This window comes from Seriola aureovittata, chromosome 1 (genome assembly GCF_021018895.1).
Source record: "Seriola aureovittata isolate HTS-2021-v1 ecotype China chromosome 1, ASM2101889v1, whole genome shotgun sequence".
Taxonomy (NCBI): domain Eukaryota; kingdom Metazoa; phylum Chordata; class Actinopteri; order Carangiformes; family Carangidae; genus Seriola; species Seriola aureovittata.
In genome coordinates, this window is record NC_079364.1 from 28,043,270 (window position 1) to 28,067,229 (window position 23,960).

At 41.1% G+C, this 23,960-nt stretch overlaps 1 protein-coding gene across 3 annotated transcripts in view; it reads left to right on the forward strand.

Annotated features, from left to right (window-relative positions):
* The window catches only part of phkb (phosphorylase kinase, beta), a 106,123-nt gene that overhangs the window by 42,566 nt on the left and 39,597 nt on the right, over window positions 1-23,960 (forward strand). For all 3 annotated transcript variants that reach the window (XM_056387967.1, XM_056388054.1, XM_056388142.1), the window contains 4 exons: window positions 2,548-2,605; window positions 3,438-3,515; window positions 5,241-5,399; window positions 6,251-6,345. In XM_056387967.1, the coding sequence (XP_056243942.1) occupies window positions 2,548-2,605; window positions 3,438-3,515; window positions 5,241-5,399; window positions 6,251-6,345 (390 nt within the window). The remainder of the gene's footprint in view (window positions 1-2,547; window positions 2,606-3,437; window positions 3,516-5,240; window positions 5,400-6,250; window positions 6,346-23,960) is intronic.

Consider the following 23,960-nt stretch of genomic DNA (forward strand, 5'->3'; position numbering starts at 1 on the left):
GGGGCACCAACTCTGTATCACTTGGGAAATTAGCTTTCTTTAATCCTGCAGCTAATTCGATACAAAGAGTCTGAGGCTAAGAATTAGCAAACAGTGTTCAGTGCCTCCGCTCCTTCAGGCTCCATCCAGCCTTCAGTCCTAGCAGCAGGCAGACAGATTTATTGTGGAAGACACTGGTGCCAATCAAGCTTCAGAAAGTAAACTAATGATTGCTACTGCTGCCATTTGCCTTCCATCTACCAACAGTAATATATTTGCTATTACATCAGCAAATACTGCAGGAGAAAAGAATCCATTTACATAAGAGGAAACTGTGCCAGGGGTTCATTTATTACACAATGCAGTAGATATTACCACGTGATTACAGTTTTTCAGTAATGAATATCAAAACAAAACTGATGATTTTTGTAATGTTAGAAGGGAAGCAAGGGCCAATTTTAGAGGAATTATAACAACAAACGAAAATGTAAAAAGTCATATTTGACCTCCTTTGAGTGATAAGCCAGCATGCAGAGTAGCGAAATGCCAGGGGAGTGTCTGACACAGTGTGAGCTCTGTATGGAGAGAGAGAGAGAGAGAGACAGAGAGAGAGAGAGAAATCACAGGTAACCCAGGTCTCCCCCGCAGAAGACATCGAGTGAAGTTGTTGTTGGTGTTTAAGAGAGGATTCACAGCACGGAGGACGCCAGTGCTCCCTGTCTGTTTACCATTGACAGAGAGCAGCAGCCTGTGTGATAGACAGTTTTACCAATCAGTCGAGCTGCTCAAGCACAAAACACCAGGGATCCCTGCCTGTTTACAGCCTCAACGGGCCAAAAAGCACAGGCCGCACTGGGTGACTGCCTCAGCTCTCCCCTTCTCTCTCCCTTCCCCCTAAATATGCCTCCCCCCCTGCTTCTGTATTTCTGTATACACTCTCCTTTCTTTCATTCTCCTTCTCTCTCATCCCTCTATCACCATCTGATAACTACTACTGCTCCTTATCTCTGCTGAAACACACAGTTTGAAACCATGCATACCTGCATATTCACATGGTGCAGACATTTAAAGAAGCACATCCAAGCCTATGACAGTAGCGTCTGCCTGGTGATAGTGACAACACTCTCACATGTGTGTATTTGTGTGTGTATCTGTGTGTGTGTGTGTAGCTGTACCAGCCTTTTGTTATTACTCTAGGATGTAATCTCTGTTATCTTCCATTGGTGTGGAGATTAGTGAAAAAAATGGAAGGACAAAGATCACCAGGACTTGGGGACTAAGAAAAGCACAGAGCTGCTAACCTTGCTGCTGCATGTTTTGATCCTTTCAAGGCGAGCAGAAGCAAAATCAGATTGAATTACTGAAATGAATAAGACTCGGATTCACTTGACTGTCCTCTCTACATGTGACTTACAACCAAACAATTTAAGAAGGTTTGTTTGTGTGTGTGTGCGTGTGTGTGCATGTGCGCGTGCGTGCGTGTGTGCATGCGTGCATGTGTGTGACATTATACACACATGGTGTGCGATTTATAATACGATTTCTGGTTGAGTAAAATTCAGAAAATAATCCAACAAGTCATGATGTTCACGTCAATTCAATTGTTTATTCTGCAAAATCCTCTCCAGCTGCCACATGTTGGCTTTTTATTTATCTGTGTTCAGTTGACTGAAAACAACCAGAGTCAGTCGCACAGTCAGTCACACAAACACTCATCAGTCAGTCAGTCAGTCAGTCAGTCAGTCAGTCAGTCAGTCAGTCAGTCAGTCATTCAGTCATAGCTTGTGATTATGAGGGACAGGTTTAATTAAAATTAAAATAAATCAGAAAAATAAATAAGAAATAAAACCAGAATAAATTAGTGGAGAAACATGACAAAAGCACATATTTCCATCCAGGATGTTTGGGGTCCAATCATATGCTACATTGTAGAAGAAAGATGTTCATCCTTCCCGTAGAGTTCTGTAGACTTGTTGAGTCTGTGACAAGGAGCTTTGAAGCTGGTGGCCCAGCATCTTACTAAGGGTGCATAACCTGCTGTCAGTCACCAGAATTGATTGATTTGCCCCATTGATTCACCACCACATGGACTCCATGTGGGTGAAGTTTTTCTACATGTGTCTACATCTGTTCTACTTTCAAGTCCCACACATCAGCAGATCTTATGTTAAAGTGGTGGCGGTGTACACCCACGCTCAGTGACCTACAAAGCTGTGCTGGTCCACTGATAGACTTTCCTCTCAGTATGCCTCATGTGTTTATCACTGTATCATAAACATTCTGACACCTCAGTCCTTCAGTTTCCGCCTCAAAACAAACAGCATAACTTTAAAGTTTTTCCCCCCAAAAAAATGACCTTGAGAAGGGGAAATGCTATTATCCCTCTTTTTTTCTGTCAGTTTTCACTCACAATGTCATGTCTTATATATCTTGTCCCTGTGCCATGCTGTTCCATATTCAGTGCTACTAAAGTTCAGCCATCCGCTTCTTTAAAGTCCGTGTGCCTTTCTCGTCTTTCTGAAATGGAAAAGCAATAATTCCTCCTCTGTCCTCTGTCTCTCTCTCCAGCTTTTTGATGGAATCGAGTGCGAGTTTCCCATATTTTTCATCTACATGATGATTGACGGTGAGTCTTGTTCTATCCACAGCTGCTGTTATGATGCCTCAAGTGGGTCATTGGCAAGATAGAAGACAGACTTGTAGCATTTGACAGGACATTACGTTTTGATATTTGCCAGGTTTTAGAGGACTTAGAGACACATTTTAAAAAGATGTGATGTATAAAATTTGTGTGTGAACCTAGGGAATGCTAAGAAATAAAGTAAGGATTGTAGTGTCTCCAAGTAATGTGAATTCAAGCATAATTTAATCACCCTCGTGACAATTATACTCCACCGACATTTTTAGGACTAACGACCAATTTCAATGTGTTTATTAAACTCACCCAGACAGCTCAAAAACTAAGACACAAACAAAGTAAACAGAACTTACAACACAAGGCTCTAAAATGAAATGCTCTACAACTATCTTGTGTAGCTACTGTGCAAAATTTAGAATACTGTAAACCTACAGCACATATTAGGCTCTGAGGAACCTGTCTTCCTGTAGGTCATATCAACATGACTATTGTATTTACATTTTCCTGTAATAAACAATTGAGCATAAAATAGCAGAGCCCTGTTTGGGTCAGAATTCAGATTGCTGTTCAATCAGATATAGTGTCTTTCATTTGCTAAGTACTTAAAAGTGCTCTAACATTAAAGCTGCAATAATCAATATTTTTATATTAACAATGGATGAAATTACTATATCTATGTGAAATGGGGGCGGTAACATTAGACAAACCAAGTGTGTTAATAGGAAGAAAAGGGATTCATCAAAGTTTCAGTTTAATTTGTATCATTAATGTGTGTGTGTGTGTGTGTGTGTGTGTGTGTGTGTGTGTGTGTGTGTTTCAGGTGTGTTCAGAGGAAATAAAGCTCAGGTCAAAGAATACCAGGAACTTCTTGAACCCATCATCTTTCAGTCTTATGAGGGTGAGTAATCACATAAATACACTGTAACGCACACAAACACAAAAGCAGTGACTGGTTAATGCGGAAGAATTACACACATACATAAAACTTTATCTCATTTGGCATATCAATATGATTGGTTATGAAGCCTCTGAGTCGCCTCTGTTCTTTCCCTCTGGTAATGAAAAACTCTCTCCTATTAAATCACGTCATCCATATTCATACACCACATGCTGTGACTAAGACTCACAGAGGTGTTACATTCAAGTGAATTCAGCCTTTCCTCATGAGCAGATAGCCTGTTCACCTGCCCCCATTGCTGTGAGGGGAGGCAGTCAAATGATAGGGATGTCAAGAGCTTTGAGTTTCTATTGGTCTGTTCATAAAAGAACAGAAATAATTGGAGTGCAGAAAGAATAATGTCTCATGATGTGAGACAGAGCTGACTGAAGTCGCCCCTGATGTCTTCACAGAGCCTTTTACTGGTTATGTATGAATTAACAAAACTCCTAAAGTTAATTGCCTGGGTTTTAAAGGATAAGACAAGTGTACTTTTTTTTTCTCTCTCTTAATCATTAATGCCCATGAAAAGTCTAAACCCCCCCAAAAAAATGCATTTGCTGCTGTCAGTGGCTTCTATTGTCTGTTCTGCTGCAGGTTTGCCTGACCTCCCAGGAGTCGTGTGCTCCCATTGTTTAGATGATACATAGACAGATGCAGGGTGCTGCTCTGGGAGACATACTGCTGTACTCTGGGGAATGGGCAACCAGGTGCAGCTGTGTCATCCTTTGAGTCAGTTGGCTATTTCCCTTAGAATCAGGTTGGATATATACTCCAGGTACAATTATGTGCTCCAAGGTGACCAGAATGCACTTTAATAATCAGAGTTGACATTTAATTTCACTTCAGTGTGACATTCTGTTCACATTAACCAGTCTGTGGAAAGAAGGTTATTTACTTGTATCTTTGCCTAACCAATCAGTAGCAAGTGACGTATGTGTCGCACCTGTGTCACTTCCAGTTGACACAAAAGCTGTGGTAGCGGTTGCTAGGAGCAGTCAACTTAACGTTTCTTAACATACAGCCAGAGTCATAAAGAACTAACTTCAGTGACAATAAGAGTGAGGAGTGCTGCATTACATGGTCTGGCCTCCACAGAGCCCTGATCTCAACATAATGGAGTGAGTCTGGGATTACATACAGGCAGACAGAAGCCACAAAGGAACTGTGGCAAGTTCTCAAACATACTTGGAACAACCTTCCTGCCAAGTACCTTGAAAAACCGTGTACCTAGGAGAATTGGTGCTTTTTTAAAGGAGCTATGTGTAAGTTTTGCTATTGCTACTTAGCCAGTGTTAGCATTAACAGCTTTTTACTTACAAGTTCTTGTATGCGCTTCAGCCATCATTGCGTTTACGACACAAGAGGTTATAAAACATCCTCTCAGCACCTCTACCGCTTTATGGCAGCCTGTAATGATGGTTGAATCATGTAAGCGTGTATATGTTGAAATATGAAAATGTTCTTCTCAAGTAGAAAATTGATTTAAAAATTACACACAAACATGGTTCTGCTGCATGAAATTGTTGCTACTTACTGTCACTGCTGCAGTCTTATTAAAGTATGTTCCTGTAACTACAGGAGGGAGCTGCATATTCTTCGAACCTAAACATACATATGACAAGATGCTGTCTACATGAACACACACACACACAGAATGCTCACAGTCCTTGTCTCTCATGCCAGGCCATGCTGTGATTCCCAAATACTACTATGTACCGGCTGATTTTGTGGAGGCGGAGCAGAGCAAGCATGGAAGCCAGAAGCGTTTCCCTAGCAACTCTGGACGTGATGGGAAGGTCTTCTTGTGGGGTCAAGCCCTGTACAACATCGCCAAGCTGCTGGGTATGACTCTGTGTGTGTTTTTGTGAGTGCCGTGATATAATGCTCCAAACCCACACGTTCATTCTAGTTTTTTAATATCAGCCTGTAAGATCATTATGCAAAACTAATTTGACCTTAAGGTGATATTAGATAAGCTTCATTGTACCATGTTATATGTGTTATGATCGGAAATAGTTTGAGTTGTCAAAAAATCTAAATCTAAAATACTTTTTTCATTATTCATGATTACTTAATGATTGTAAGTATTGCTTAATTCGTCACTCAGTTGAATAAAAAGGATGCAGTTGTACTCATCCATTGTGTGTGTGTGAATGTCCGCATTTGATAGGACATTGATTTTTTTGGTCCTTCCTTTTTATGCCTCCGCATCGGTGACAGTCGAAGCTGCAGCTATTGCATTTTCGAGTTGTCCGTCCGACCCATTCTCACGAACACGATATCTCAGGAATGCCTTGAGAGAATTTCTTCAAATTTTGTGTGAATAATCACTTGGACTCAAGGATGAACTGATTAGAATTCGGGGGAGGGTCACTTTGACCTCACAAAACATAAGAGAATTCACTAATACACTAATTATGATACAAATTTCTAATTGCATAACATGATGAAGTGATGATATTTTATATCCAAACTGTCGAAGCTCAATTTCACTGTGACATCATAATTTTCTGCAAAACCACTTCTGGTCATTATTCAACAGTGTAACTCAGGAAGAGGAGAATGTGACCATATTTTCTGCAACTTCCTGCAGATTTCTAGTTACACTTGCCATCTTTCTGTGAGGGTGTGTGCATTTTATGTATGTTGATGGTTCTTATGTCTATTTTTGTGTGTGTTTGTTCACATTCCAGTGGATGAGCTGATCAGCCCTAAAGATATTGATCCCGTCCACCGCTACGTGCCCCACCGGGACCAACGCAACGTCAGCATGCGATACTCCAATCAGGTTAGCTTTAATGTGACTGTGATTGACTGTCGTCACTTGGCTCTTATCTGAACTCTGAACTTATTTTTACAACTTATTATCTTGAATACTCATATGCACTGCGGACATTCATTCTCAGTGAACAACCACATTCAAGTGCTCCTTTTAAACTTGTACTCACCCTTGTAAATATTACAGAACAGAACATTTAAGTGGTTTTGGCCTGAAGTAATAACATACTTTACATGCAGTAAAAATATCTGCTGGCTAATGTTTTATTTTAGAAGTCAAGTAGCAGTAATTACTCTCTGCTGTAGAGGCAGAGAGTGGCTGTAAGTGGATTGCCCGATCATGATGGAAAACAAAATATAAGTTCTGTGTTTGTAATTTATATAGTACATCCAAAGACTAGTACTTAGAAGTGCAAATAAGGGATACAAACTGACAAGTTGTTGGTGTTTTTATGTTTTTATGTGTTTTTTTTTTTTTACATCTGTAGAGGATAATAATAGGCCTGATTGTGTCAGGATTTTAAAAGTCAAGAGTTGACTGTTTAAAATGTGCTTTTATCATACACATTAAGAGAAATTTTACTGATTGCTTTCACATTCTCAACACATGTAGCCTGTTCTCCAAGAATGGAAAACAGTCCTGCATCCTGCCTTTCCAATGCTGAGAAGTGTCACCTAACTCTCTCTCTCTTCCAGCTGTGCTGTAGACATTTCAAAAGTTGTATTCAAGTTAGGTCATTAGAAAATCCACTTTCTCGCGAGAATCAAACAGGTTTAAAGTGAGATTGTTCTCACTAGGCACATTTCATCCGTATTCTTTAACTAAACTTCACTAGAGTTTATTCTGGTACATAAATGAAGAACAACAAACAAGCCCCTACATCAGAGTTACCCGATTGTACTGTTCTGTTACCAGAAATAAATGGACATCTGGCAGCTAACTAGAGTCAAGCTTTCTGAGTGTCCATGGTATAAACAAAAGCATGTTACTGTAAAAAGTAATTCATTTTTTTTAAGAAATGTTCAGCAGTGTTTCCATATATTTATGAAATACAGCATATCACTCCGGTTATTATATCTGCTCAGTTGAACTGGATTTACACTTGATGCAAGGGTTAACAGGAGTCCCACCTTACATGTGGTTTTGATTTTTTCAGTTCTACAGTTCAGTGTTAGATGTCACCCGCTAATAGCACCCCCGCATCACCAGATGGATGTATTGTATGTGATCAGGCTTTATCATGCCTTAACACTATTCCTCATTGTGACTGTGTTCACATTCTTTCATTTACTTTGTGAAATGGAGCGACAGTGGGAAACACATGTATTTGAAATTGAGTTACATCAAGGTAACTTCTGTTTTCCTTTGTCTCGTTACTGAGTGTAAATACTCCTAGTATGTGTCACTGAAAAGGGAGAAGAATACTGAGCCATACTTCAACTTCCTCACTATTGTCTTCACTATCAACAGTCTCAGAAATCATCAGAAACTTGTAGGAGAAAACCCAAACTGACATCAAAGCTCTTGAGGTCACTATATAGTACTCTTTTAGCAACAGCATCCCTAATGTGTAGTGACATATGAGGATAGGCAAACGGCAGCTTGATGTACAATTGCTCCAGCAGCTATGTGCATAGGCATTTTAGTTATGCAGTAATGCCCATAACACACAACAGAATCCCACCCTTTCTGCCCGCAAACTCCACCTCAGGCGATTCCCATATCTAATTTGAAAAACTTCTCACTAATCAGTCCTGCTCACTTTGTTGTGTTATTCATGTGTGCTAAAGTTTTAATTACAATTCATCTATCAACACCTAAACAGCAGAGGCTATCCTTTTCTACCTTGCCAAAGGCCAGTCTTGCAGATGAGGATTAAATCCAGTTCATTTCCTTCAATAAAAGCCTCTCTGAATGAATGCTGATCATTTCTGAGGTTTAATCCATATTTGAGACAGCTGGCAGCTCTCAGCATCACACAGATGAAGGGTGGAGATATGTATACCGCAGCCGGATGGTTCATTCTCTTTGCTGTACAGTGTGGATTGATACATCCCATTCTGCTCCTGTACTATATGTTGAAATCTGTTTTTTTGTAGCTGGGCAGATAAGATAGTGCTAGAACAAGGCACACAAGAGAGGATAGGTCAGCAGAGCTATGATGAATGTCAGACTGAATCAAATTGGTTGCAGGGAGAAAGATCAACAAAAAAAACTAAGACAGAGAGAAACAAACAAAAAGCCAGAGATGGCATGTCAGCTAGTAGAAAAACTAGCTGATAAGTCTGACAGGGGAACATTTGCCTCTGAGAGGTACAGTGTCATTATTCACCCCCTTCATCGACACTACCTGTCATATTTCAAATATGTTAATTTGAATTGACTTAAAACTGAGTATTATTTAAATATAAATGATATAAAAGATAAATAAGATGCAAATATTGGATGTTTTATTATTTTTTAATACAATTGAAATGGCAATGTTTAGGTTTAGTTGTTTGTATTCACACTACTACCAGTTGGACTGGCAGACGTACATTTTCAACCATTTATCCATTACGTTTAGCTAGCTTATGTATTTTAACCGTTACTTATACCTAAATGTTTATCCATTAAAGTTAGCCGGTACATTCAATTGTTTATCAGTTACTTTTGGCAATCTATTTTAACCATTTATTCATTATATTTAGCTAATCATTTCAACTCCATATCCTTTACTTTTAGCTATCTGTTTCAACCACTTATCCATTACTTTAAGGTAACTGTAACAGCTTCTCTGCTAACTAGTTTTCACACACTTTTAGTTGCAACAACAGTCTGAGCCCTCCTGGAAAAAATTAGATATTTTGTTGATTTTAAATAAAAGCAAGTAACTACAACCCCTGCAGCAAACTGATATTCAAAATTAGCTTTTCTTGAAATGTTAATGCTTTGTTAGTTTTTATTTCATGAACTCAGAAACCCTACTAAGTCAGTAATTAGTAACCTCGTCTTTGACCGATATCACAGCTTGCTCATGCTTTTTGTAGCCAGCTAAGAGTCTTTCTATTCTTCATTCAGAAATTTTCACACACTGTTCTGTGCAGATCTCTTCAACTTTGGAGATTTTTTAGGATCTTTTGCAAACACAGCATGTTTAAGATCTACTCATGGATTTTCAGTGATGTTCAGATCAGGGGATTGTGAGGGCCATCCCAAAAGCTTCAGCTTGAGTTTCTTGAAGTAGTTCATGGTGGATTTTAAGGCCTGATTTGGATCATTGTCCTGTTGTAGAAGCAAGTCTCTTTTCAGTTTTCAGTTTTTTGACTGACCACAGAAACATGTTGAATTTGCTGATATTTAGATATTTATCCACTCTTACCTCTGTCCGTGAAATGATATGATGAATATTTCCATCCCCATGCTTAACAGTTTTCAAGGTGTTTTTTTCATCAAATGCTGCTGCTTTTTTCTACAAACACAACATTGGTGATTGTGGCCAAAAACCATTGATTTCAGCTGTCCACAGCATGTCTGTCCAAATTGACTCTGGCTTATCCAGATGTTGCTTTGCAGACTTCAGACGTTGACTTTTGTGGTGAAGTTGCGGGTGATATTTCTTTCTGATGACTCTTACATGTAAACCCTGTTTGTGCATCGAAGCTGCACAGTGGCATGGTGCACCACCAGTCCTGCGTCAGCTGAAGCTCTGCAGTAATATTGGGGTTTGTCTTTGCCTTTTTCCCTGACAGATTTATATACAGTTTTATCTGACAGTATTCTTGGTCTTCCAGATCTTATCATGACACACAGTTAATTTATCAAGCTCTGAAATTGTCATCGTCTGACAGTTCCTAATGACAGTTCTTGACCTTCTTAACACATCCTAACGAGTCAATTGAGGCCTAATGAATTAATGAGCTTCTGAATGGTGTACAAGAAACAGGGTGTCCAAGCTTTTGCAAATGAAACAGTTACTGATTCATTTTTTTTCTATTTCCTAAGTAACAGTGTTTTAACATTTAAAGAAGGGCTTGTTGTAGGGGTTGTATTTACTTCTTTACACTTAAAAAACCAACAAAATATTCAGTTTGCCCAGGGGTGACTAAACTTATTCATAAAACTCTATCCTTAAATTAAATCTTAATTTGATCAGAATAATTGGGCTACTTTACAATCTTTCCACATACCCCTTCAGCAACTGAGGAGACCCCCCCCGGGTACAAATACCCCTGGTTTGCTCAAGGGCCGAAAAAGCAGATTAAGTATTTATCAAAACTTGTATGATCTGTGCCTTTTTTTTTTTTTTTTTTTTTTTACAAATTGTTAAGGTCTTTAATTGAGATCTAACAGGGAGCATTTTAAATCTTGTCATTGTTAATAGAATATCAGCATATCAGCATCAGCTTACTTGTACTACGATATTTCTCTGTAGGAAAACAGGTTGAATACACGCAGCTCGGTTGTGCTGCCAGCACTGCTTTTATGAATTTAGCTTCTAAACTAGTATGCAGTGTGAGCAAAGCCTGACTCCCCTCAGGTAGGCTGCATATTTTGTCAAGATTATCTGAATAACACTTTGTTGAAACTGGATTTTGAGGCAGCGTGACGGCTTGCTGTGAGCCCGGCCTCTGATGGAAGCAGGCACCGCTCTGCATGCAGCCCATCAGTAAAAGCCTATCACATCTAGTTTGATGTTTTCAGCCACATGCGGTCCAAATAAATAAATGTTTGATTGAATGGTTTTACTTCGACTTCATTTCTGAAAAAATTGAAGGCCCAGTGGTTTGCTGTCACAGTGATGAGGCACTATCGTTTCATGGTCATTTGAAACTGAATTTTGGCTCTGCACAATGTGTTAATGAGGTTATTAAAGAGCTGACAACTTGTTACTGAAGTTAATGCAAAATGTGAAGGGCAAGTGGATGTGCTAAGTTTCATCAGTGGCCTGTGGATAGGTGGGGAAGAGATGATGAATCCAGCCCACCCACTGGAGCATCAAGGTGAATGTTTCAAACCGTAACTGGTTTGCTAGAGTCACATAAGCAATTATCTAAGGTGCCAATGGACAGGCGGCACACAGAGAAGGGGGAAAAGATACCTTGGTGCTCATGAGTGCCCATTAACCCTTTGAATCTGACACGTGGCCACAGATTTTTTTTACATTTTTTTAACAATGTTAATTATGTAAAACGAGTGAGCAAGAGTCCATTGCTGCCTCAGTATTTTAACGATGATAAAGACACAGACACGTGTGGACGGAGCCGCGGGACGGAACCCAGCATAGTTTGCTGGGGAGGCAGACGTGAGGCGGATGACGACCTCACACAGCTACATTGCTCTCGCTCCTGTCCTCTCTTGCCATCCAAGGAAATTACATTCAGAAATGTCCGAAATTTCTTAATTTACTGCGGAAAGATAAAGGTTCTTTACGAGTCCCACATCCTTGAATCTGAATCGAGTCTCAAATTTTTTGAGGACGATCCTCAAGTCAAGTCTCAAATATGCGCAACTTAAGTGCAATTGGAGTCCCTATCTCTGGATCAAACCGACATGATATGCACCTGACAAAGACAGATAGCAGTAACTTGACTCGCACGTGGCTTTGCTAATGATGCAAACATGTCACAATAAACTTCTCTCTGTACTAATACTTCCATTGCTAATTACACTGAATGTGGGGTGTGATGTAAGTCATTTGTTTTGTTGATATAAAATGATTCTATCATTCTGAGCATAGGTGATGCAGGTGTTTTTGTCAATGTCAATGTAGAATCCAGTAAATCTGAGAAAATTCCTTCCGTTGCCTCTGAGTTTCCAAGCAGTACCACCTGAAAGCTGAAGAGTATTTTATTCTCCTAGAAAACATGAATTCAGCAAATCAACAGACTTTCAGTTTCAGAGCTCACCTGTATACTGCCCTCAGCCAGCTGAGATTAGATGTGGCTGTTTATTCCTACACTCCCTGTGTTTTTTCTTCCTGTTCTTTATCTCTATTTTTACCTCTGTAAAGGACACGTAGCATTAATGCTGTGTTGGCAAAGATGTCTGAAATTGGCAGAGAAAAAAATGAGAGAGGAGAGGAGAGGAAAGAAAAGGAGGAAGTAGGTGAAGGCGTTTGCACTGTTTTTAGTTTACTGTTTGTACGACATTTTGAGTGTGTGTGTGCGCGCGTGCGTGTGTATGGGCTTGTTTTATTATATCTGTGGGGTCCAAAAACCTAGGAGCCCAGGAGTCCACTATACTTGTGGGTTACGACAGCTTTGTGGGGACGAAAGCGCTTGACCCCACTAGTTTAAATGGCTGACTGAGGGCTAAGATTTTGTTTTAGGGTTAAGGTTACGATAAGGTTATGATAAGGTTACGGTTAGGGTTAAGCATTCGGCCGTGAGGTTAAGGTTAAGGTAAGGGGCTAGGGAATGCATGTCAATGATGTGTTCCCACATATATAGTAAAACAAGATTGTGTGTGTGTGTGTGTGTGTGTGTGTGTGTGTGTGTGTGTGTGTGTGTGTGTGTGTGTGTGTGTGTGTGTGTGTGTGTGTGTGTGTGTGTGTGTGTGTAGCAGCTGTCTTGTTGCCTCTGCATCATTGACGTCCAGTGTTTGGTCTGCAGGCAGGAAAGGCACATGGGCGTGCTGAGCTTTCACATGCAGTTAAGGCTTGACTTGTACGCTCCCCTTTCTTCCTCTGTGCATGTGTATAATTTGCCTCCCATTTTGTGTATCAAAAAAAAAAAGTGTGTGTCATAAGTGTGTATGTGTCTATCTTTCGTATCACTATATCAGTGTGTGTGTGTGTGTTCTTGTGGGCACAGCTCTATACAAGGTTCCTTTTGCATTTGTGTGTGTGTATTATTCATAGTTCCATTCCTTCCAAATGTTATGCTACCACTTAAAGTCTCTGCATCAATTCATTCCACAGCTGGGGAGAATGAGATGCTGCACAATATTAAACCCGTGAATAGCCTGCAATATTGTAGCGTTTGGTTCCACATATAAGCTTATATAAGGTAACCTCAGGGTTATTTGACATTCAGTAAAAGGATTGAAAAAGAAATGTGGTGCAAAGGAGCTGGCAAAGTTGCAGCCCCATGTATAGCCTCCAAATACCTGTTTAAGTGGTTAATGCATCATTTGAGTAATTTCCACCAAAATATCTAGAACAGCCCATTTCAACAGATCCAGTCTATGCACTATTTTAGACAGTAGGATGTTATACCACACCATTTGGCATCGAGTATCAGTGGCAGAAAAAAAGATGTTTGTGTCTACATTCTTAATATTTTTCACCTGAATACAAATCACCACCTTTATTTACTTAGTAATGTGTAAGATTACAGTGTTATTCATAGTTTTTTTCACAATTATTAAGTGTTTTATTGTCCCATAATTTTAGTTTTATTCCATAACCCTGCAATGCCCTGCAGAAGAAGTGACTCCGATGTGTTGCAGCTGACATGGCAACACTTCATATTTTTGCACATGCCTGGGCAGTACGTATTCATAATGTGCACAACACGGCATCAATTTTGCATGGCCATTCTAAATTCAATTCCGATTATACTGCGCGTATCCCCATATTGCACATAGGTAAGGCACGGTGTATTAAATTTGCATCATGTGTTCATCTCAGCAGGAAGGGAATTAGCATTCGGGGGGTGGGAAGTTGTGATTTAGTTGGTGAATGGGGTTTTTATGCAACTTTAATGCGTAGCGGGGCTTGATGTACAGGACTCTTTTACTGCCATAATGAACTTCAAGCCTGTTAAATAGAATACGAAGCTGTAACATAAAGCTACACAACTTAAATATGTATGACAAATGGTGCAAAATCAGCAAAAATGCATTACTACAGTGCTGCTGGCTTCTCTGCGCCTTAATAATAGTTGCAAATGGATTATTTTTTAAGCTTGACTTTATGGATAAGTGCAGCTTTCTTTATATTTAGCAGCTACCAAAGTGCTGTTGTCAACTGTGTAGGGTTATTCTGCATGAGAGAAAAAGGTGCTCCCAGGGCTGTGAGGGTGAGTCAGATCAAACGCACCCTAGGGAGCGTGGCATGACGTCCCAGAGAAAAACATGCAATACTACGCAGCAGGCGAGGTGACTGGGGCATCTGAGAAGTCATGAATGGCTGTAAAAGTGAATTAGTTCGTTATGCTGCTTATGTCACATACTTGCTTTTAATTTTACACCCTTAATCTACTGAGCTATTCAGGCGTGGCCACAGTGTCGCATTCTCTTAGTCTGTCTTTCTCACTCTCTTCATCTTTTTCTCATCTGTCTCTTTTAATCTTGTTCTGTTTTTTGTGAATACAACAGCCCACAAACAGCACTGAAGCACATGCAAGAATAGCACTTGTGTGCATTAAAACCAAAGCAACATACCACTCAACTGTAGCATTGTAAAACTCTCTAGGAACCTTTGGCTTCTGATTTCTGTTTTGTATGTACTGTATATGTACACACACACACACACACACACACACACATCGGGCACAATTTGAAAACAAGGTTAATGGAAAAGTTGCAATGAGGTCCACTCTGCGGGAGCCGTCACTCATCAATCAGAGATAAGGCGTGGGTCAAGAGAGGGCTCCGATTGGATAGTACAGCTTGGGGAACAAACATACATCCTTGGAGTCGAGCTGGAAAAAGGAAGAAAAAGGGGGAATGAGGGAGATTAGAAAGGTTAGAGAGAGAAGAGAGGGAGTGAGGCTGGAATATACAGGGGCTGGAAGGAAGAAAGAGAGAGACGACCTCATATCATTCTGTATATTTGATATGAATGTTTGTCAGAAACAGAGATGCTCACGAGTCATTTTTTACAAGCCCATGTCAAGTCTCAAGTCTTGACATCTGCACACCATCCAGTCTGCTTAGAACAAAACAATTCAAAGCATGTACTGCATTATCATCACTCCCTTAGAAAGTTATGAATGATAATAAGCAAGAGAAAGACATTCAGCTCGTCAGACATTTCCTTCATGTTAATGTTCCAAAAACATAAAAAAAAAAAAAAAACGTAAAAGAGCTCCACCAAGGCCAATTTCAAATAACATACACTAGGGTGGGAACAAGAAGCCTGAGACTTGTGACTTGGACTGTCGCACCAAAACCCATCTGGAGACACCATCACACAGGCTACACCCTGTGTTACACCTTATAAGAATCATGGAGTAAACAGAGGATAAATTAACTATGATGATTTGTTTTTTGTTTTTTCACTTTCCTCTGTATATGTTGGTAGCAGGATAATTCAAACTGGAGAGTACAACAGTAAATACTTCACCAGACATATTTTAATTTTATTAGTTTTTCTTTCTCCATTGGATCTTTCTGTAATTAAATTCTATAGATCTGAGCGGATCACAAGCAGAAAATGAATTTGTACAACATTATTCTGCTAAATAAACTTCCCGTTGTCTTCTGCCAAACAATCATTCTGTAAAGCTCACCGCCAGCTGTGGTCCTGAACTCACTCTGCTTCTCCTGTCTGTTGCCACGCGGGACTGAGCGCAGTTTGCTTTGGAGGCAGCCGTGAGGGAGATGATGGCCACAGAGAACCACAGTGGGTCACGCGGCCTGCTCCACTGGGCCGATCACCACAACATAGCGCTATTGATTTCTCGCTCGCTCCCTCTCTCACCCTCGCAGCCCAACAACCATCAGACCATACATCAGACTTCATAGAAAAAAAAAATTCAAAGTGGTAGGAAATGATCCACATCTGCCCCAAAATTTTACAGGCTCTTCCCTGGCTCATGCCCCCTCCCTCACCCAGGTGGGGGGCAAATCGGTTCAGTACTTTTAGTGTAATCCTGCTGACAAACAAACAAACACACATGAGTGAACACATAACCTCCTTGGTTGCAATAAAATACAAATTGTTGGCGGGTCCCAAATCTTGAGACCGAGTCAACTCTCTAGTTTTTGAGGACAAGTCTCAAGACGAGTCTCAAGTGACTGTGTGTGCGACTTAAGTCCAAGTTGCAAACTCGAGTGTTTCCATCTCTGGTCAGAAACACTGCTTTCTTCTCCTCTAAAGACAGCCGACAAACCTATACATAGTTCTGTTTAGAGACATTTTTGATCTCAACACAAAATCTATTGACTCTCTCTAATGTGAAAGAGTTACTCGTGCTCCTGATCTCAGTGAGAATCAACACTTCAGTGGAGCTCTATTCAGCTTTCAGCCTCAGTGGAGCCCTCCCACAAACTCTCTGTGAAATATAAACAAATTAAAAATGTTGTAGATAATGTATTGGCCACTAAATGTAGTGAAGAGTAATTTTGTCAGTCAGTATTTATGTATATTTTTTCCTGCTCTTCTCACTTGTTTGTATATTTAGCTATGAATACATAATGTTATAGAGAAATACTTTTTAGGGCTTTAAAAACTTGATAAAACCTGTTGTTTAATCATAAAAATCTAATATAACATCTATATATTAAGTATCCATTTTAATTTTTGTTTATTTTTATTTAGTATATTGGTCATTGAATTTTATATTGTAAAATCTATTTCTTGTGCAGTTTGGTAGCACCTTCTCTGAAGCACAGAATAATGAATAATGAAGACCACATTGAAATTATATATCAAACTTGGCTGAGATGCAGCCTAAATGATTTTAAAAAATGAAATTTAAGTTTCCATAAGTGGCTCTCTGGTACTGCTCGCCTGCTCTTAGTAGAGGATTACTCCAGGGGAGATTGTTATCACACCCCGTGCAAACAACATAAATAGATAGATGAATAGATACTTAAAGAATAGATACTTAATTTATCCCCTAGGGGAAATTCATGTGCCCATTAGCTAATTGTTGATAATAATAATAACAGTTAATAATAAATAAACAATAATAATTAGATTAGTCCACATCCTTTGGCTGAGGTGTTGTATAGCCTGATGGCAGTGGGAACAAAGGATCTCCTGAACCTCTCTGTTCTGCAGCGCAGTGAGATGAGACGTTTGCTGCAGCTGTAGTTGCTTCTCTGTCCTGCCAGAATGTTGTGGAGAGGATGGTTGGTATTGTCCAAGATGGCCTCCATCTTACATTGTATGCGTCTCTCCACAACAGTCCTGAGTGAGTCCAGACTCCTGCCAAGTATTGACCCAGTCTTTTTTACCAGCTTGTCCAGTCTCCTTGTGTTCGTGTCAGACATGCTGCTGCCCCAGCAGACTGCAATATAAAAAAGTTCACTGGCCACCACTGACTGATTAAACATGCAGAATTTCACTGCAGACGTCAAAGGACCTGAGCCTCCTGAGGAAAAAAAGCCGGCTCTCCCCCTTCGGGTAAGGAGGCAGTTCTTGTCGCTCTATTCACTGAAGGTCATTGTCAGATCCCTTTACTCCTCTTCCTGCCCATTCCTGATACACGCCACAATAGCTGTGTCATCCAAGTATTTCTGGATGAGGCACGACTGTATTTAAAGTTGTATTTAAAGTTGTATTTAAAGTCGGCCGTGTACAGTGTGAACAGGAACGGAGCCAGAACAGTTCCCTGTGGAGCCCCAGTGCTGCTCATCACTGTCCCTGAGACACAGTTACCCAGCCTGATGTACTGTGGTCGTCTTGTCAGGTAATCCACAATCCAGAACGTGAAGCAGGGATCCACCCACCCTCCCTTCCAGCTTGTCTTTAAGGATGGGGGGTTGGATGGTGTTAAATGCAGTTGAGAAAACAAAAAACATAATCCTCATGTGACCACCTGGCTCATCCAAGTAAGAATTGGCCGGTGGAGCTTGTAAAGGATGGCATCATAAACTCCAATATGTTCTTTGTAGGCGAACTGTAGGGGGTCTAGTGCATGTTCAACCTGTGGCCTCAGAAGGTGGAGAAGCAGCCGCTCCAGGGTCTTCATGATGTGTGATGTGATGGCTACTGGTCTGTAGTCATTTATCTCAGCCAGTCGTCCTACTTTAGGGGCCAGAACAAGACATGATGTTTTCCACAGGACCGGGACCCTCCCTGTTTGAAGGGTTAAGTTGAAGATCCTCTGGAGAGGCTCAGCCGGCTGGGCTGCACAGTCCTTTAACAGCCTCAGGCACACACCATCCAGGCCTGTTGCCTTTCGAGGACGTAGCCTCTTGAGCTCCGCCCTTACCTCCTCCACAGTAAAGGACAGGAGACTTGACCTCAGTGTGGAGGGAGTTGCAGCTGCAGAGTCTGGTTGTGGAGGAGATGCTGTAGGAGAAGCTGCAGCTGAAGCAGTGGGAGAGAGAACAGGTGAGGCTGTGTCAAACCTGCTGTAGAACAGGTTGAACTCATTTGCCTTGTCCAAATCACCTAATGTTGCCTTGCTGTTCTTGTCCTTATAGCCAGTGATGTTCCTCATCCCGTTCCACACCTCTCTGGTGTTGTTGTGCTGCAGCTTCCTCTCTACTTTCCTTTTGTAGTCCTCCTTCACCTGCTTTAATCTCCTCTTCAGCTCATGTTACACACACCTGAGCTTCTCCCTGTCTCCATCCCTGAAGGCCTCCTTTTCCTTTTTCTGCTTGAGGAGGGTCTTGATGTTACTGGTGATCCAGGGTTTCTTGTTTGGAAAGCAGTGTACAGTCCTTGCTGGTATTACAGTGTCCAGAAGTTAGTGTAGTCTGTGGTACATTCAGCCATTCTGTCAAGGTCAGGGTCCTTTGCTTTTACCATTTTCCTGTGACTCCAACAGGACATTCCAATCTGTGCACTCAAAACAGTCTTTTAGAGACTCACTGGCCTCCGGGGTCATGTATAGAGGCTTTCATAAACTGACAAGGCTAATTAACCACAGAGCCGCTACAATAGATTACTTGAACAACATGTCAAAGGTTTCTATTTGAATCTGTGATGTGACTGTGAGTGCAGCCTCCTGCTACAATGTTTTCCAGTTATCTAACTGTAGGACCTTAATGCGTTTAAAGAGTCATATCTACTGGCAGTCTTTCTGTGTCGGTACATGGACAGACAGTATAGCACTGTCATTATCTCGTTGTAGAGATGTGTCAGAAGCCATTTCAGTGGCTGTGGGGTCAGATCATATGGTGCAGACACCTGTTCAGATAAGTGAAATATGGATTTGACTCGGGACAAACAGCAGAACACAGACTAAAGGTCAGTAGTTGGACATCATTAAATAATCTACAGGCTGTCCCTTTTTGAGCAAAGAGACACCTTGAGCAGCATGGAACAGATGGATGCTAGGATCCTTCTGACCCAAGCGTGCACACACACACACACACACACACACACACACACACATTCACACACAGAGACACACACACACACACACACACACATACACACAGACGCGCACAAAATAACACTACATTTTCAAACTACCACGCATGTCCTCCTCTTCATACGAGCCTCAAAAACACATATTCACACCTATAAACACACATTTTCTCATTTTCCGTCTGTATCCTCTCTCTCACTCACACAAACATGCACAGACACACACAAATTGAGGGTGTTCTAAACCCTGCTGTTTGCCAAATGGCCTGGTGGCAGGCGGGAAATGTCGAGCCCAGCGGTCTGTGACAGTAAAAGCCTGAGAGAGATGGCTACTGACCTTAACCTGCAGGGAAATGGACATCACTCAAACACACTTTGCATGCATTAACACTTGACACACCACCTGTGCTCAAACGCATCCTCTGATTGCTTTCATACTAACACATGCACATGGCAGTTATACTCTCAGAATTTGTGTGTGTGTGTGTCTGTGTGTGTGTTTTGCTGTCCTTCTCAGACACACCTCCGCTTCTTCTTCTTCTTCTTCTGTGTTACACCTGTACTCTGTGCCAGGGGGACCATTAGCAGTGTCTGAGATTCTTGTTTTGTTGTCTCACTGTCAGTGTTATTGGCCAACTCTGGTGTGCAGTGTCTTCCTGTTTATGGTTTAAGTATTGCACAGAAATAAAAGCAAACCAAGCTGCCAGGATACACAGCCTCGGGGAGTGTGGCAAAAAAACACAAAAAAAACACAAAATACCTCAGAGCAGAGATCAAATATTTGAACCTGCTGTGTTCAATTCATTCAAACCCTCACTTCAACAAAAGGCTGTCACATTCCTCATACATTAAGGTACATCAACGCCTCCTGCTGCGCCGCTCAGAGTGTTAGGTGAATATGGGGTTTGTGTTTGGAGCCAGGTGTGCTGAGAGGAGGCATCTTGGCCTCTATTAGCTGCCTGTTGATGGGTACTGCTGACAGTCTACAAGCCCAGGCTTCGCAATTGGGGACTTTTCACAGTTCTCACACCTGCACTCACTAGTTCTGCTGTAACCCAAAGGATCGTTACCACAGACAAAAATTTGAGATGGGGGCCAAAATGGGGCTGCCTTTTTTTTTTGCAGCCTGGTCTGATGGTCTTTAAGGAAAGGATTATATGTAAAAATGTAAATTAAAGATTTTATTTTCTTCTGCCATTTTGAGTTTGAAGGTTTGATTGTAATAAAACTTTGGCACTTCACTTTAATGTATGTGAGAGTGAAAAGGTCAGCACATGAGAGCAGAATGAATGTATCTGAGCAACTCAGAATGAGTTATACTGCAGCTTCTGTCATTATTTTTGACTTGTGCATGCCTCTTTGTACAGAGCATTAATATACCTGACTTACTTTTTCACCTTTCTCTGCCCAGCAGTGTCTAATTTTTCATGTCATGTTAATTTGTCATTCAAAGCTTTCCTTGCTGCTTCAGTTCCCTTGTTGCCATTACTCCATTACGTAATGGCTCCATTGCGGCTGCTGTGGATGATCCACTGCCACTCTGAGTCTGTCCACCCCCGTCTGTGCTAACAGCTTATTATGACCAATGGTTACATTTTATTGTTCGGCGCTAGCTGTCGTAGTAAATATAATGGAAACACAGGAGAAAGTTAGATGGTGTAGAATAAAAAGCGACATCGTCCACGCTTGGAGGAGGTTGCGGTGGATGGTTTGGTCGACAAGGGAGATTGCTGTTCATTTCCCATTTCAAAGCCAATAGTCAAATTTATCCATGGCTGTTCCACAGCCGTAACCGTGTGTTTATTATTGTAACCATGATGACGAACATACAGTATGCTACTTCAGGAGATAGTTTAGGAACAAACGTCCTTGTGATCGTTCAGGTTGGAGGACCTGTTGGCCATTGTAGGTGATGTGCCAGTGTCCACTGTGTGTGTGTGTGTGTGTGTGTGTGTGTGTGTGTGTGTGTGTGTGTGTGTGTGTGTGTGTGTGTGTGAGAGAGAGCAGAGTGTCTCACTTGTGATTCTTTTCTTGTAAAACACATAAAATGTAGGTAAGACCCTGAACTATATTAGAAATATATCAGTAGCTTGAACTTAACCATCACTACCTTCCCATGTGTCCAACATTATGATACAGTACTTAAAATTCAAATGGAGGAATTTATTCTGATACCTAATAATGATGTGAGCAGCACAAGCCACTGTGCAGTCAGGAATGTAAAGGTGGAGGAATAGATAATCGCTATCAGTAATGTGTTTCGTTCCATCCTTACCTGTGGGTTTATATGGGTGAACTTATAAAAGGGTTTGAAGCCTCTTCTAGGAAGACACTGTTGTCGTCAGTGCTTCATTACTTTATCAAGGTCCTCAGAGGTTGTGCCATTATCACAGACTGTGTGGAGACTGACTGAAGGTATAGTGATACATTTTTATTTCATCCGTCCCAGCGAGATTCTGTAGAAGCGCAGAGAGTGACACCGAGCACAAATTGCAGCTCCTGTTGCGGCCTTGGCACCTCAGCCTTGCTGTTGACAATCGGCGGACACGTTCCCTGTGTGATAACATCTGTGTACTCTCTGAGGTTTTTAACTATTACAAATACATCTGATTTCACCTTGGCTCTCTTCTGTTCGTTCAAAGGGAAGTGTCGGCACTTGTTTATAACTGCTCCTCTGGCAACTTGTATTACAGTGCAATCTGTTTGTTTGTGAGTGTGTGTGTGTGAATTGGAGGGTGAGAAAGAGAGAGAGAGCGCGAGAGCACATTAGGGCCATAATGCCCATCTGTTCCAAAAGTTTGTAATTATGTGTGTTGTGCATCTTTCTGTGCAAACATCTGAGTGTATGTGAGTGTAGCCTGGCACAGCGACTAAAGGATATATTTCTGTTACAGGGTCATTGTCAGGCCGCGTGTATGCATTACAGCTCACACACACACACACACACACACTCTGGCAGATTAGAGAGTCAATGGAAGTGTTGCCATTTGCCGCCTTGTGTCTGTGGCTTTGAAATGACTTGTAAAGGACGTTATCCAGAATCACACTCACACAAACATTACCTGTACAAGTCTATGAGACCTGTCACCACTAGCCGTTCAATATTTATATGTGGGTACACACACACACACACACACACACACACACACACACACACACACACAGACACACACAGACAGACAGTAGTAATCAGGCCACATTCTCCCCAGCAAGTGTGATATCAAACATGGTCGCTCTGATAAGGCCAGGCTCCTATAGCTCACACCGTGGCTTACCTTTAATATCAATAGATTTTTTTTTTCATTCATAAAGAGAATAATATTTCTGAGCTGATACCGGAGGAACAATGTGTCACTTTCTCAGTCAGGACGTCTTTACAATTACACCAGCCATTGGCGTCCAGTACAATTCTTCACTTGCTTCTCCTTTGTTCTCGCCGTCTCCCTCTCTCTCTCTCTACGCCCATCTCTCCATCGCTATTTCTTTTACCTCCACGTTGTCAGATTTTCCTAAATCAAACTCCCGCCTCATCACCTCCGCATTCCTTCTGACTGAGCTCAACTTAAAACTTCAGATTCTCGTCATGGTCTTGTCTTTATTACCAACGGGTGACCTTTTGAAAAGATCTAACTTAAAAAAAAAACGTAAGAGACATTTTCCTCTCACACATCACGGTTTGAAGATGACTTAGCATTTCTTTCATGTTTTTTTTCCCCCCCGTCCCAACGTATTTTCACTAAGCCCATGACACTTTGAAAACCCCTCATCAAAATATGAATCTCTGCGCTGCACAGAGACCAACTTCCCGAGGACGATACACAGCCCGGAGTCATTCGTCTGTGCAGGGGCATGAAAAGAAGGGATTATATTTCATTCTAATAGTTTTTCTTTTTTTTTAGTTTTTTAGTTTTTTTTTTTTGGTGGTGGGGAGGTGGTGGATAAATTCCCGCGCTGGCTTTTTAACTTCATGAAAGTCTTTGAATGTTTTATTCCTTTGTGATGTGATGCTCGCTTGAGGGCGATTCCCTCATGCTGCACTGTGAGGGATCTGACCTTGAAATAGAGTTTCATTCAGTTCAACTGAAGTTTTTTTTTTTTTTTTGTCACTCACTAACTTCCATTTAAATGATTAAATACTGAGCTGAAAGACGAAATAGTCATAAAAATAATGTCAACCAATCAATCAGTCAATCAATCATTTTAAAAGTCACTGTGTATTTGTAAACATCGGAGGGAAAAAAGAAGACATTTGGCTGTGTGTGCGCTTGCGTGCGTGCGTGCGTGCGTGAGAGACCTTATGCGTTTTATCTCTGCTAAGTAGACATTCACAGTGTGCTTCTGTAAACACTCACACACCTTCATATCCAGCTGCTCTTTTCCGCCTCCAGACATGAACACACACCACTCCCACCTGCATTTCCTTATCTTT